The sequence below is a fragment of the Melospiza georgiana genome, chromosome 17 (assembly GCF_028018845.1).
Source record: "Melospiza georgiana isolate bMelGeo1 chromosome 17, bMelGeo1.pri, whole genome shotgun sequence".
Taxonomy (NCBI): domain Eukaryota; kingdom Metazoa; phylum Chordata; class Aves; order Passeriformes; family Passerellidae; genus Melospiza; species Melospiza georgiana.
In genome coordinates this window covers 7,359,428-7,371,210 of record NC_080446.1, presented here as the reverse complement: position 1 = coordinate 7,371,210, position 11,783 = coordinate 7,359,428, and the positions used below count along the sequence as shown (strand labels likewise).

Below are 11,783 nucleotides of genomic sequence, written 5' to 3'. Positions count from 1 at the left end.
GAGCCGTGACGTCACTCCCACAAGGCCCCGCGCAATGGCGCCGCCGGGGCCGGGAGCGGAGCCGCGCTTGGCGGGGCCCGGGGGAACGGGGTGAGCGCGGGGGGGCGAGCGAGGGGGGCGGCACCGCAGCGAGGGGCGGTGGCACGGCCGTACCCTCCCCTCGGTGGCGGGGTCCCCTCAGGGGACAGGGGGGCGTGTGAGGAGGAGGAGGAGGATGCGGGGCGGAGGGGGGGGCGTAGGCCGGGCCCGCCTCCCTCCCCTCAGCGCTGCGGGGCGGGGGTGGGATGTGCGATCCCGCTCCACCGGGGCTGCGCTGTCCCCGCGGGTGGGGGTCTCCCGGTTGGCTCCCGAGGCGAACGGCGGAGGTGCCGGAGGGAGGAGCGAGTTGCCCCTCGCGGCCACCCCCCGGCACCTCCGCCGTTTGCAAGGCGGTTGCAGCAGCACCTCTGAATTCCCAAAAATTCCATATGATCGTTTATGCACCTTACTGTTAAAGACATCAAAATTCAAACTCTTGTCTTTTTCCAGGTAGCTTTGAAACTGGCCCAGATGGCCAGGCTTTTTCGGAGGGAAAGGAGCAGTTCCCCGGTGAAAGTGGTGGAGACTCTCGGGACACCTGCACAGCTCTGGAGCAAGAGGTAGAGAACACTCATCTTTTCTGGAACATATTTCGTAGAGAGGTGAAAGAGTTATGCTTTTAGCATCTAGTAAGACAGCTTGCTCTGAACCACAGGCCTCCTGCACCCTGAGGGGTCAGAGCAGCTGTCACACCACGCTGGTTTGTCCCAAAGTGGCACCTCAGCAGTTCTGGTCCTTTATTGTTCTGCTCTGACCACGTAGATTTAGCCTGCACAAAACCAAGTTTTGCTCTTAACAGGCATTCCCAAAGCTCACAGTGATATATTTTCTTGGGAGTCATCCTGTTTCCCTGTGTTTTCCTCCCTGAGGGAGCCATCCATGGTATTTGGGGTGACAGTGCAGTCACAGTAATTGTCATTTCAGCTCTTCATAACGTTCCCTGAGCCCTTTCTTGGGGGTTGGTTTGTTCCCTCGCAGTTGCACATCCTGCCCACAACTCGCACTCGTGTTGATGTGCAGCAGGAAGTTCCTCCTCTGAAGCAATCATGGAGTGAGGGTTTGATGCTATTTTAAGTAGGGTTTCTCAGGCAGCCAAATTGAGTGAAAGAGGTTGGTTTTATTTCAGCTGACCGTTTACCAGTCGAGCTGGCAGTAGAACCCTGTAAAAACCAACACACAACTCAAGAATTTCCAGCTGCTATAAGAGAGATTCATATAGAACCTCATCAATGTGAAAGCCAGAAGAGCTTACAGGAGGTGTAATTTCTTGAACAGGAAACAGTTTGAGCTTCCATTATTAATGCATGAGAGTGTCAAAGAAAAAAAAAAGAGTAAAAAATTGCTCATTGCAGTAGAAAACTTGCTGATCCAGAGAGGCAGAATCTGCCTCACAATCGAAAAGTGAAAATACAATGAGTAATCCCACCCTGAAGAGGAGCAGCATCCGTTGCCTTCCAGAAAAAGGTGTGATGTATGATAATTGAGAGCTTTCTTCCTCAGCCTCATTCAGCCACATCTGGGGGTTCAGATTGTTCTGGAGATTGTTTTGCTCATTGCACCAGGTTGGTAGCAGAAAGGATGGGAAAAGAAAATACAAGAGAGCTCTGAGAATCTTTGAGAGGGAATTCCATGTAGGCAGAGACTAAGAGCAAATGAGAATAAAAGAAAATGGGATGAGAAGTGATCTGCAAAACGCACAAATAGAAGTATTTAGAGCTACAAATAGACACCTTTTATGATATTTCAGGAGAATATACATCCAACATGTCACACTGGCTCTTAATAGTGGCAAAAAATGCAATTCAGAAAAAGTTTAACATAGTTTTATTCAGATAACAGGTTAAAGGGGAAGAGACAGAAGAATATTATTGATTGGAGGTCCCCATGACTGGGAATGTACATGTTCACTGTGTACACAGGTGAAGGTGTGTAACACCAGTCTTCTGTGATTTCAGATGAAGAAGTTTTGCTGTTAAAGCAGCTTGGTCACAGGGGGCTCCAACAGAAAACTGCACCAGGACAACATCACAGCCCACAGGCTCGAGTTCTGCTTGACATGGCCATGTTCTACTAGCCCTGCCATGACGGCATTTTTCCCCAGTGTTCCCAACTGGATTCAAGATGCAAAGCAGGAGGAGGAAGAGACAGGCTGGAAATTAGTCCCCAGACCAAGAGGTGAAGAAACCGACAGTCAGGGAAAATGCCAGTGTGAACTATCAGAGCCCTCCTTCCCTCACGTGGACAAGCTGAGAACTCACACTCTTTCCCACTCGGAGCAGAGGCCCTACAACTGCCCCCAGCTGCACTGTGGCAAGGCCTTTGCCTCCAAGTACAAGCTCTACAGGTAGGTGTCTGCAAGTGCCTCTGCCCAGCAGTGCCAGGAGAGAGGGGAAACCCCCTCCCTCGGGTGTCTTTGCTTGAATTTCTGAGAAGCTGGAGGAGGGGAAATGCCCTTTTACCTTGCAAAGCAGTTGAGTCCCAGACATTACCATACTTGGCATCTCTTTAGGTGCCTTCCAGAGAACTTCAGCTAATGCTGTATCCTGAGCTCAAGCTGCTTTATGTTTCACTGAGGAGGAAATAGAAACAGAAAGTGAAGTTCACAGATTAAAAAACAAATTGAAAAGCAAGAATAGCATTTGCATTCATAAATCCTGCTTCTAACCACAGGGATAATTCTGTGGCAGCTGTTGCTCCAGTATGGACAACTAGAGTTTCCATTTATGTAGTGAAGTACAAGACAAAATAGTTAAACAGCGATGGCTGAGAACTTCAAACCAAGTGAACCACAGTGGGGGAGAGTGTGAGGTACCAAGGTGAAATCAGACCACAGTGGCTGTCAGCAGACTTGGGCACAGCCTGACCCTCCTGATGAAGTGATGTTTTCTCACCTAGTGTCACAAACTAGGGAGGTTTTCTTTGGCAGCAAAGAGTGGGAGCTGAGGAGAGACAGCTGCTGGGACAGACTGTAGGTTTTGCCTGAAGCATTGTGCTCCTGTGCTCCTTGTTTAATGGAGGTAAAATGCCATCTGGGATTTTTGTGGCATGAAGTGTAGGACACAAGGAAAAGTTTGGAAAACCAGCTTGTGTTCCCTCAGGGGCTGGATGTTTGTGTGACCTTTCCCTCTTCTCTCCCCTAAGGCATATGGCCACGCACTCTGCTCAGAAGCCCCACCAGTGCATGTACTGCGAGAAGATGTTCCACAGGAAGGATCACCTCCGGAACCACCTGCAGACCCACGACCCCAACAAGGAGGCCCTGCACTGTCCCGAGTGCGGCAAGAACTACAACACCAAACTGGGCTTCAGGCGACACCTGGCCATGCACGCAGCTGCCAGCGGTGACCTCAGCTGCAAGGTGTGCCTGCAGACCTTCGAGAGCACCCAGGTCCTGCTGGAGCACCTCAAAGCCCATTCCAGGCGCGCGTCCGGCGGGGCCAAGGAGAAGAAGCACCCGTGCGACCACTGCGACCGGCGCTTCTACACCCGCAAGGACGTGCGCAGGCACCTGGTGGTGCACACCGGGCGCAAGGACTTCCTGTGCCAGTACTGTGCTCAGAGGTTTGGGAGGAAAGACCACCTGACCAGGCACATGAAGAAAAGTCACTCCCAGGAACTGCTGAAGATTAAGACGGAGCCGGTGGACATGTTGGGTCTGCTCAGCTGCAGCTCCTCTGTGGCAGTGAAGGAAGAGCTGAGTCCTGTCCTGTGTATGGCATCCAGAGACATGATGGGTGGTAAGAGCTTCCCTGGCATGCTGCCCGTGGGCATGTACAGCACACATCTCCAAACCATGCCGAGCTCAGGGATGCCCCATTCTTTGGTTCCTAATTCTCTTCCAATGGGAATGAGCTATCCTCTGGAGTCTTCTTCTCCCATCTCCTCCCCACCGCAACCTCCTCCAAAGTATCAGCTTGGATCTACCTCATATTTGCCTGAGAAACTACCCAAAGTAGAGGTGGACAGCTTTTTGTCAGACTTCCCTGGCAGTCTGTCTCTCTCATCTGGTGATCCTCAGTCCTCTTCGCCTCAGCCACCTGCCCTGGATGAGGCTTTGCTTTCCAAGAGCCCTGCTAACCTCTCAGAGGCTCTCTGTGCTGCTAACATGGACTTTTCTCATCTTCTTGGCTTCCTTCCCCTAAACCTTCCTCCTTGCAATCCACCTGTCTCGTCGGGGGGATTGGTCATGGGCTACTCGCAGGGGGAGGCGCAGCCTCTGCTCACCACTTTGCAACATCAACCTCAAGAGTCTCCCGGAGCCGGGGCCTCGCTGAACTTTGGGCCCCTTCACTCGTTGCCCCCCGTCTTCACCTCCAGCTTGAGCACAACCACGCTGCCACGGTTCCACCAGGCGTTCCAATAAGCTGGAAATAGCACTGGAGAACAGATCTTTCAGTCACCCTTTTGTGGAGAGCCTTAAAAGCGCACAACTCTTCCTTCCTTGGGGGTGTGAAAGCTCTGGCAGAGCTGGGTCAGACAGGAGGTTTCTGATCTCGGAGGGAGCACTTGTAGACTGGAACCTGTGCAAGTCCCAGTCCTGTACAGCAGAAAGATTTCAGCTGATAGACTGGATATATTTTATCTAATTTTTAATCTGTGAATCAGGAGCCGCGCTTAGCACTGACCTTCCCTGAGAATGCTGGAGCTGTATTCCTCTCTGGGAAGGGACTGTCCCTCAGAAGGAGCTGAGACTCTTTCATCCTGGGCTAAACTTTTGAAGAGTCCAGCTTCCATTTCATGTTACCACACTGCAATTCTGGCAAACCAGCCAACACCTCCACATGGAGAAGAAGTCATGATACCACTCTGTATGAAGCCAATGGGGAAGAGCTGTCCTTCCCTGCTACCTCTCATCCCATCACCCAACACAGCTTACTCCACATCAGTGTTAAGCAACAAGCCCGTTTACATAGTGAATTCAACGCCGCCTCTTTGGAGCTGTTAGGATAAACTCGTTATGGTGAACATTGTTTACACAACACAAATCTGTTTCTGCCATTGCAAAAAAATAGGAGGCACCAGAATACACTGGGTTCATCTCTGGTGTAGCTAGAACACTGTTTACACAACGAAGTCAGGTTGCACTGATTTCTCTTCACTTATCATGTTCTTCCCCCATGGGGAAATCCACTGCTTTTGGACCACTTCAGCCTCTGCCCCCGTAGGCAGCAGCTTCCTGCCTTTTCTGGCTGGCTGTCCCGAGTGAAGGGGATGGAGCAGCTCTCACAGCTCAGCTTGGTGTGTGGTGTATGGACAGAGCCCTTTGAAATCTCTCCCCCAGGCAAACAGATCTGGAAACCAAAGCACGTCAGAGAGCTGGGTGAGGAGCTCGGGCCATCGAGCACTGGCACACCAGGCATGGGTGAGAACAGGCTGCAGGCCCTGCTCCACACCTTCCCTTGGGATGAGGAACAGAGTATGAGTTTCTGGGGTTTGGGCTTTTTTTAACCACTCAGTGAAGTCAGCACCCTTTTTGGCTTGTCCAGGAAGGAGTCTCAAAGGTGTATTTTAACCTCAATGGTGATAACATGCAAGAATCAGGGAAAAATTGGTCCCAGCTTCATGTACACACTGTCAGTGCATTTGAAGCGTTTCTCCCAACACCAATAGTTCTAACAAATGCTGAGGTTTGGGGTCTGCAGTCAAGTTTTCACTTAGGATTTGGTTCCACTGGCCTTTTTTGTTCTCTCCTGCTCAAGCCTTGCCTCCTGAAGTTAAAGTCCTGCTTCCCTTGCTCCCTGCCCTACCTCTTCAACTCTTCCATGGGCTGTCTACCTACCAGGGCAGGAGGGTTATCCTGGGAAGAGGCAGCCAGCTGCTGGTGTCACTTAGCACCTGTATTGTCTCCTGCTCCTGTTTTCCTGGGCACTTCTACTGCAGATGGGGACATATGGAGGTCTCTCTGCACTGGTGCATGTTTGTGACCATGGATGGGCAGATCTTCATACCTCAGCATAGAGGAACCATTGTAGGCCAATATAAACCAGGAAATCTGTCAATATTGTTCTCCATAAATCTAGGAAATGCAAAATCTACCTCTACTCTGTTATCTCAGCTCCTTGGGTGAAGCCAGATGCTGTCCTCCCCGTCTCCCCAGAGCACATCCACCTCAGTTGATGCAGATTCCTTCCTGCTGAGCCATGATCCCACTGTGTGACATCAGCTGTGCCTCTTTTGGTCACAGGCGTGTCCCCCTTCCATTTTACTCCAGAATTTTATTTTTAATTTAGCTTAGTAATTCTTCCCAGAATGACTCTTTAGCAATCCATTGATTCTCCAGAACATAGATCGGTTGTTTTAGGTTAGCCAGCAATGCTGCAAATGAGACTTTTGTATCAAAATGTAATATAAGATTTATTTACCTCAGCAATATCCTGTGGCAATGATCTCCCCGAGTTGAATGCAGTACTTTTTCCTTTTCTCCACTGGAAAATGTTGCCTTTCCAAGTCCAACGAGTGCCTTCTTGTTCTCTAACCTAGCAAAGGTAAGCAGGGCATTGCAGCCAGTCTGTTTACCAGCATTGAATACCTCAGGCCTGTCTTCTATTGCTTTGCTCTTTGCAAATTAAAGAGTTTCACACTCTTATCAATTATATGCAAGCCTTATCCCTGTCTTCAGTTGAGAGGATTATTATTTTTTGAGAAATAAATGGTCAGAACTGATCACTCACTGGCAGTGAGGATTATCAGATTTATGCAATGCCATCACACACCTTCTCCCACTGCAGAACATTCAGCTTTTTTGCTTCCTGCCTGCATTGTACTCTGAACAGATGTCATCACTGGAATTCCTTTAGCAGTGGTAGCTAAACTTAGAGCCAGGCATCTTTTTCCTACCAGTAGTCTGTCAAAGAATAAATGGAATTCATTTTGCTATGATTTGCATGTGTGATTTGCTTTCCACAGCTACTTTAACAAGCAGAACTGCAGTAACTTTTGTCAATGCAAGGAAAATCAAACCCAGCTAGGGCAGCGTGGTCAGAGACAGCACTGGAGCTGATTCCAGGTGTTTGCACAGGAAAATGGATTCCAAGTTCCTCTACCACAACAGCTTCTAACCTGAAGGTATTTTACCAGTCAGTCTAAAACTAACAAGAGTAATTCCATTTGAAATAGCAAATACGCAATTCACAGAACAAATTACAGTGAACAACTTTTACCTGTTTCTAAGAAAATACCTGGAGCATCCAAGCTTACAGCACTTGGGAATCTCAGTCCACAAGGACATATGTACCAAGCTCTTAGGCAAGTCAGTGGAACTCACCTTAGCCAAGCTCCTGCTGCTGCAGCTGGAGGTGAGGGACAAGGGTAACTCTGGCATGCTGTGAGGGGATTGCTGCAGCACAGCCTGCAATATGTTCTGTGGTGTGTGCAGAGCTTTGTGGCAGCCACTGTGCTGGTTATGTGATATAAAAAAATCATCCCAGAAAGAGTTTGGGTTTGGTTTTTGTTTTAGACCATAAATTTGGGGCTGCAGGTCCAGGACATAGCTGTGAGTCAGGCAGGCAGAGCACAGGAAACCTTTCCACTGTGATCCCTCTGTTCCTGGCACACCTGTACCACAAAGAATGCACCAGAGCCCAAGGACAGTGAGTACAGCACATAATTGTTCAGGAGGGTTTAATTAAATAAAGGGGTGTTTTAAACTGGCTGGCTTGGGGAGGATCCAAAGCAGTAGGAACACTGCAGTCAGCTAAGGTATAAACCCACAGAGCTCCAGTTAGTAAAAGGACAGGACATGAACATGCCAGCCCTTAGAAATCAGACTCTGGATCCTCAGAAAGCCAAGGACCCCCTGGAAATAAGAACTAACAAAGAGCCAAGCCATTCCCTGGCAGCAGAGGGTTAACTCCTGCCCATCCTTCCAGGCTCAGATCACCAGAACCCTGTGAAGGGATGAAGATCTTTTTTCCCCCTGGGATTACACCTCACTCAAAATCCATTTGTAGGAAGGAACAACATGTTATCTTGCATTTGCTTCCTCTGAATTTCACATGATGGAATACTCACACACCATGTTGTGACAGACCCTGTTCTCTGTCTCACAACATTGCTGCTCTTTAGCCTCAGTGTTGAAAAATGGTGTCACTTCAACTGGAATCCTTTTTTCACCTCTGGTAGATTGATGATTTCAGTACTTTTGTTGAGCTCAGCTCTTTGTTCTTTAATTCCTTCCTTGCTGACAGGTGAACAGCAGCTGCTGGGAAGATTTCCTGCAGTTCACTGAAAAAATCCCCTTTTCCTTTCTCTACCATTGCACCACCTTTGCTCTCTGGACAGAACAACCCCACAGAGGCATTTTCTGCTGCCTGCAATTAAAATTTCCACAAATAAATCTTCAAAGATGTGCTTCCCATCACCCTACCTTCTTGCTTATCCTCTAATCCCAGTTAGTCAGGCTGACTGAATTCTCCCTCAGGTGCCTATTTTTAGTTAATTGCCTGCCCAAGCCCTGGAGCTATTCTGCCACTGTAGAGTAAAGTGGATGAATAGCTCAAACAGAACCACTTCAGCTTTCCATCCTCATCCAAAATTTGCGTCTTTTCCATAACTTCTGGTATTTTCCCCAGTTCCTAGAGATGGGAGCTGCCACCTGAAGCTGTGAATCCTCTCCTGGCTGACTCCTGTGCAGTAGGAGAAGGTGGTTTGGTTTAGCCTGCTGGTCTGCTGAAGCCCAGGTTTTCACCCTAATCCCCAGCTCTGGCACTCTCACCCTTTGCATGCCTGTTGACCATAACATGCCACAGCCATGCTGAGCCTGTCCTGGAAAGCAGCTGGAAGCTGCCAGGGAGATGCAATCACAACTGATCCAGATTTGCAGGACCACTATTCCTATTCCCCACCACCTCTCAGGTTCTGTTGTCCCTGCTGCACAACCCATGCACACTCAGACTCACCTCTGGCCATTCCCAGGGATGGACTTGCTTCCTTCTAGTGAATAACTGGGATCCCCTAGGAATCCTTCACGTTTCAGCTGTTCTTGTGGCTGCAGGTAAGGAGTTTTCTCCTGGGGTTCAGTCTGCAGTCTCTGCCTGGAGCCAGCTCTACATCTTCCCACAGGCCACACACCACTGATCACACTGGCATGCAAACAGGTCGAGCAAAACCAGAACTGGAGCTCAGAAATGAGACCAGAGAACAGATCACACTCTGCTTCTCACACACCCACAGAGATGAGCTTGGCTTTCCTGTTCAAGGTCCATTTAATTTCCATGTGCACAGGTGGGCTGCAGGAGGAGCCTGAAGCACTTTCCTCACTCTGTGCTTGGGTTGAAGCCAGGTCTGTGTGGTCCTTTCCTATAGTGCCTAAATGCCAGCATGGAAATGGAGCATACATGACACAGAGGGAGCTCCTCTGGATCAGAACACACTGACAAGGGAGTTAAAAGCATTGCAAAAGATAACCAGGGAATTTGGAATTAAAAATAGGTCAGCTCTTCAGCAGGGGGAAGAATCCTCAACATTGAAGTGTCTTGTTACAAACCAACCATTCCTCACTTTTGTGTCTTTGTTTTGAACTACTGTGCAAGGGGATAACCAGCTCTAGCATGGAATGCATTGAGTGGACTGGGGACAGCTCCAGGGCCTGCAGGACAGGGACAGCCCAGGCTGGCTGAGTGTCCAGGTGAACAGGCCAGGGACCTGCCTGCAGCCCTTCTCCCTCTGTAGTCACTGTCTTGCAAGAAGGGAACACAAGCTTGGCTCACAGCCCTCAGAACCCACTTCAGGGTGCCACACCAGGTGCATGCTACAGCACATCCCAGACATCTGCTAGAAGCCTTTCTGGAGTTTGAGATCTCCTCACCCTGCTGAGTGCCTCAGCCTTGATGCTTTGTGGAGCTTTCCCATTTCAGCGATTCCTGATATCTAGGAGCAATTTTTTGAAAGACTGTTTTGTAACATTTGAACCAGTGTTTTCCTTGAATGAGGATATTGAAGAACACAGAGCTGTCAGCTGATGTACTCTTGAGACCTGGGGGGGCTACAAGAAGGACAAAGAAGAACCTGTGGAACCCCTGGGAGCAGCCAAGCTCCAAAACTGCTGCTGGAAGAAAAGCTACAGAGTGGCCTTTGCAGCCACAAGTCATGCCAAGAACCCTCTCCCAGCACTGCTGAGATCTCTGCTGTCCCCCACAGGAGCCTATACACATCCCACTGGAAGGTGAATGGTTTGGGATCAGCCATGGCAGGGGAAAGCCACAGTGTCCCTCCCTTCCCACTGTCCCTTCTTGTGCTGGTTCTGGACAGGCCCCGTGCCTGACCTCCCTCCCTGCAGCTACAGCTGCCAAAGCCAGAAACTTCCCATTGTTACAGCTCCACTGGTTTTCTAAAAACAAACTTTCTAGCACTTTTACACAGAGTGAATAACCTCTTTTAAAGGAGTGCTTTGGGGGCTGTAAACAAGGTTTTTAAATTCTAATTAAGTGCCATTAGGAAATGTATGGTTCATCACTAAAATTAGCTCTTGCAAAATGAAGTTCAAATTGAAAGCATCTTTTATAATGAAGTTGTTTATTAAAAGCATTTGGATCTACCCCAGGTGTCTTCATGGAGGGGAGTTTGGTTTTGGTTGGATTAAGACAGGATAGAATCATAAGGCAGGTCAAAGACACAGTTCCCTACATGAAGCCAGAGAGGTTTTTAAATTTCTGCCAAGCAAAGAATTAGACCCACAAGAAAAACCCAGCACCCACTGGGGAGGCAGCCACAGCAGACACCATTATCCCCTGTCAAGGAGAATAATGTTTGTTAGACAGAAAGTTCTGGTCCCTTGGTTTCACTAGAATTTCCAGCCCATGTGGCAGCATTTAGACAAATTCAGCCCCTCCCAAATAACCCCAACATGCTCTGCTCCCCACAGGCAGGAGAAACAGGAGCAAACCTCAGCTTAAGCTACAACTGGCTGCAGGCACCAGCAGCATTTGAAGATGAAACAGGGCAAAGCACACAGGGCCCTCCTGGGATTCTCCTTCAGAACATGGATTAAAAGCTGACAGCCACGATCAGTGTTAGGTGCTTGTCTAAGAATGATCTAGTTTTCAGTTCTAGTTTTCATTCCTAATTCAGCCACCATTAAAACATGACCTTTCCTCAGCAGCTTTCCCCTGGCACTGGGGACTGTGACAGAACATGAATACACTCATCTGCCAAAAATGAGAAATAACTTCAGCATGGATTGTCCTGGTGCTGGAGCTTAAGCTTCCTTTGCCTTTTTAAAGGGAGAAGGGATTATTCTGATGATTTCTGAGTTTTGATTCAAGTATTTGCCAGCTCTGGTCTCACTCACAGACACTCAGCAGCCCCCAACATTGGACTCTGTAACCTGGGGGAATCACATCCATTGCTCTGCTGGGCAAACCATCTCAGGAAAAGGGAATTCACTTTGCCTCCCTCAGCCAGCACTCCAGCAGAAGCTCAGTGATCTTCTGCCACACACCCCCCAGCAGAAACACACAAGCTCTGGGAAGCCAATGGAGCTGGAAGCCAACGCTGAGGGCTCAGCTTCTGCAGCAGCAGCACTCCTCAAACTCCCTTGTGAGCTGTCCTCTCCCCTCTGCTGCTCTGAAGAGCCAGCACTGCCATCCAACAGTTCTGCCACTCTGCCCTCAGTGCCACACGTCAAACAACGTGTCCCACACCAGACACGAGGTGCTGAAGTGATCTTACCCAGCAGCACAGCAGCAGCAGATCCAAATGCCACAACT

The 11,783-nt window shown here is 49.2% G+C and overlaps 1 protein-coding gene across 3 annotated transcripts; it reads left to right on the top strand.

Moving 5' to 3' along the window:
• Positions 1 to 28: 28 nt before the first annotated feature.
• PLAGL2 (PLAG1 like zinc finger 2) lies at positions 29 to 6,957 on the top strand. 3 transcript variants are annotated; one of them, XM_058036175.1, is made up of 4 exons: positions 29 to 90; positions 533 to 638; positions 2,034 to 2,422; positions 3,220 to 6,957. In XM_058036175.1, the coding sequence occupies exons 3-4, from the start codon at positions 2,160 to 2,162 to the stop codon at positions 4,439 to 4,441; spliced, it is 1,485 nt and encodes a 494-aa protein (XP_057892158.1). In that variant the 5' UTR covers positions 29 to 90; positions 533 to 638; positions 2,034 to 2,159; the 3' UTR covers positions 4,442 to 6,957. The 3 variants fall into 3 exon arrangements, with proteins under 3 accessions (XP_057892158.1, XP_057892156.1, XP_057892157.1); XM_058036173.1 differs by having other exon boundaries at positions 529 to 638; XM_058036174.1 differs by lacking the exon at positions 29 to 90 and having other exon boundaries at positions 412 to 638.
• Positions 6,958 to 11,783: the final 4,826 nt, after the last annotated feature.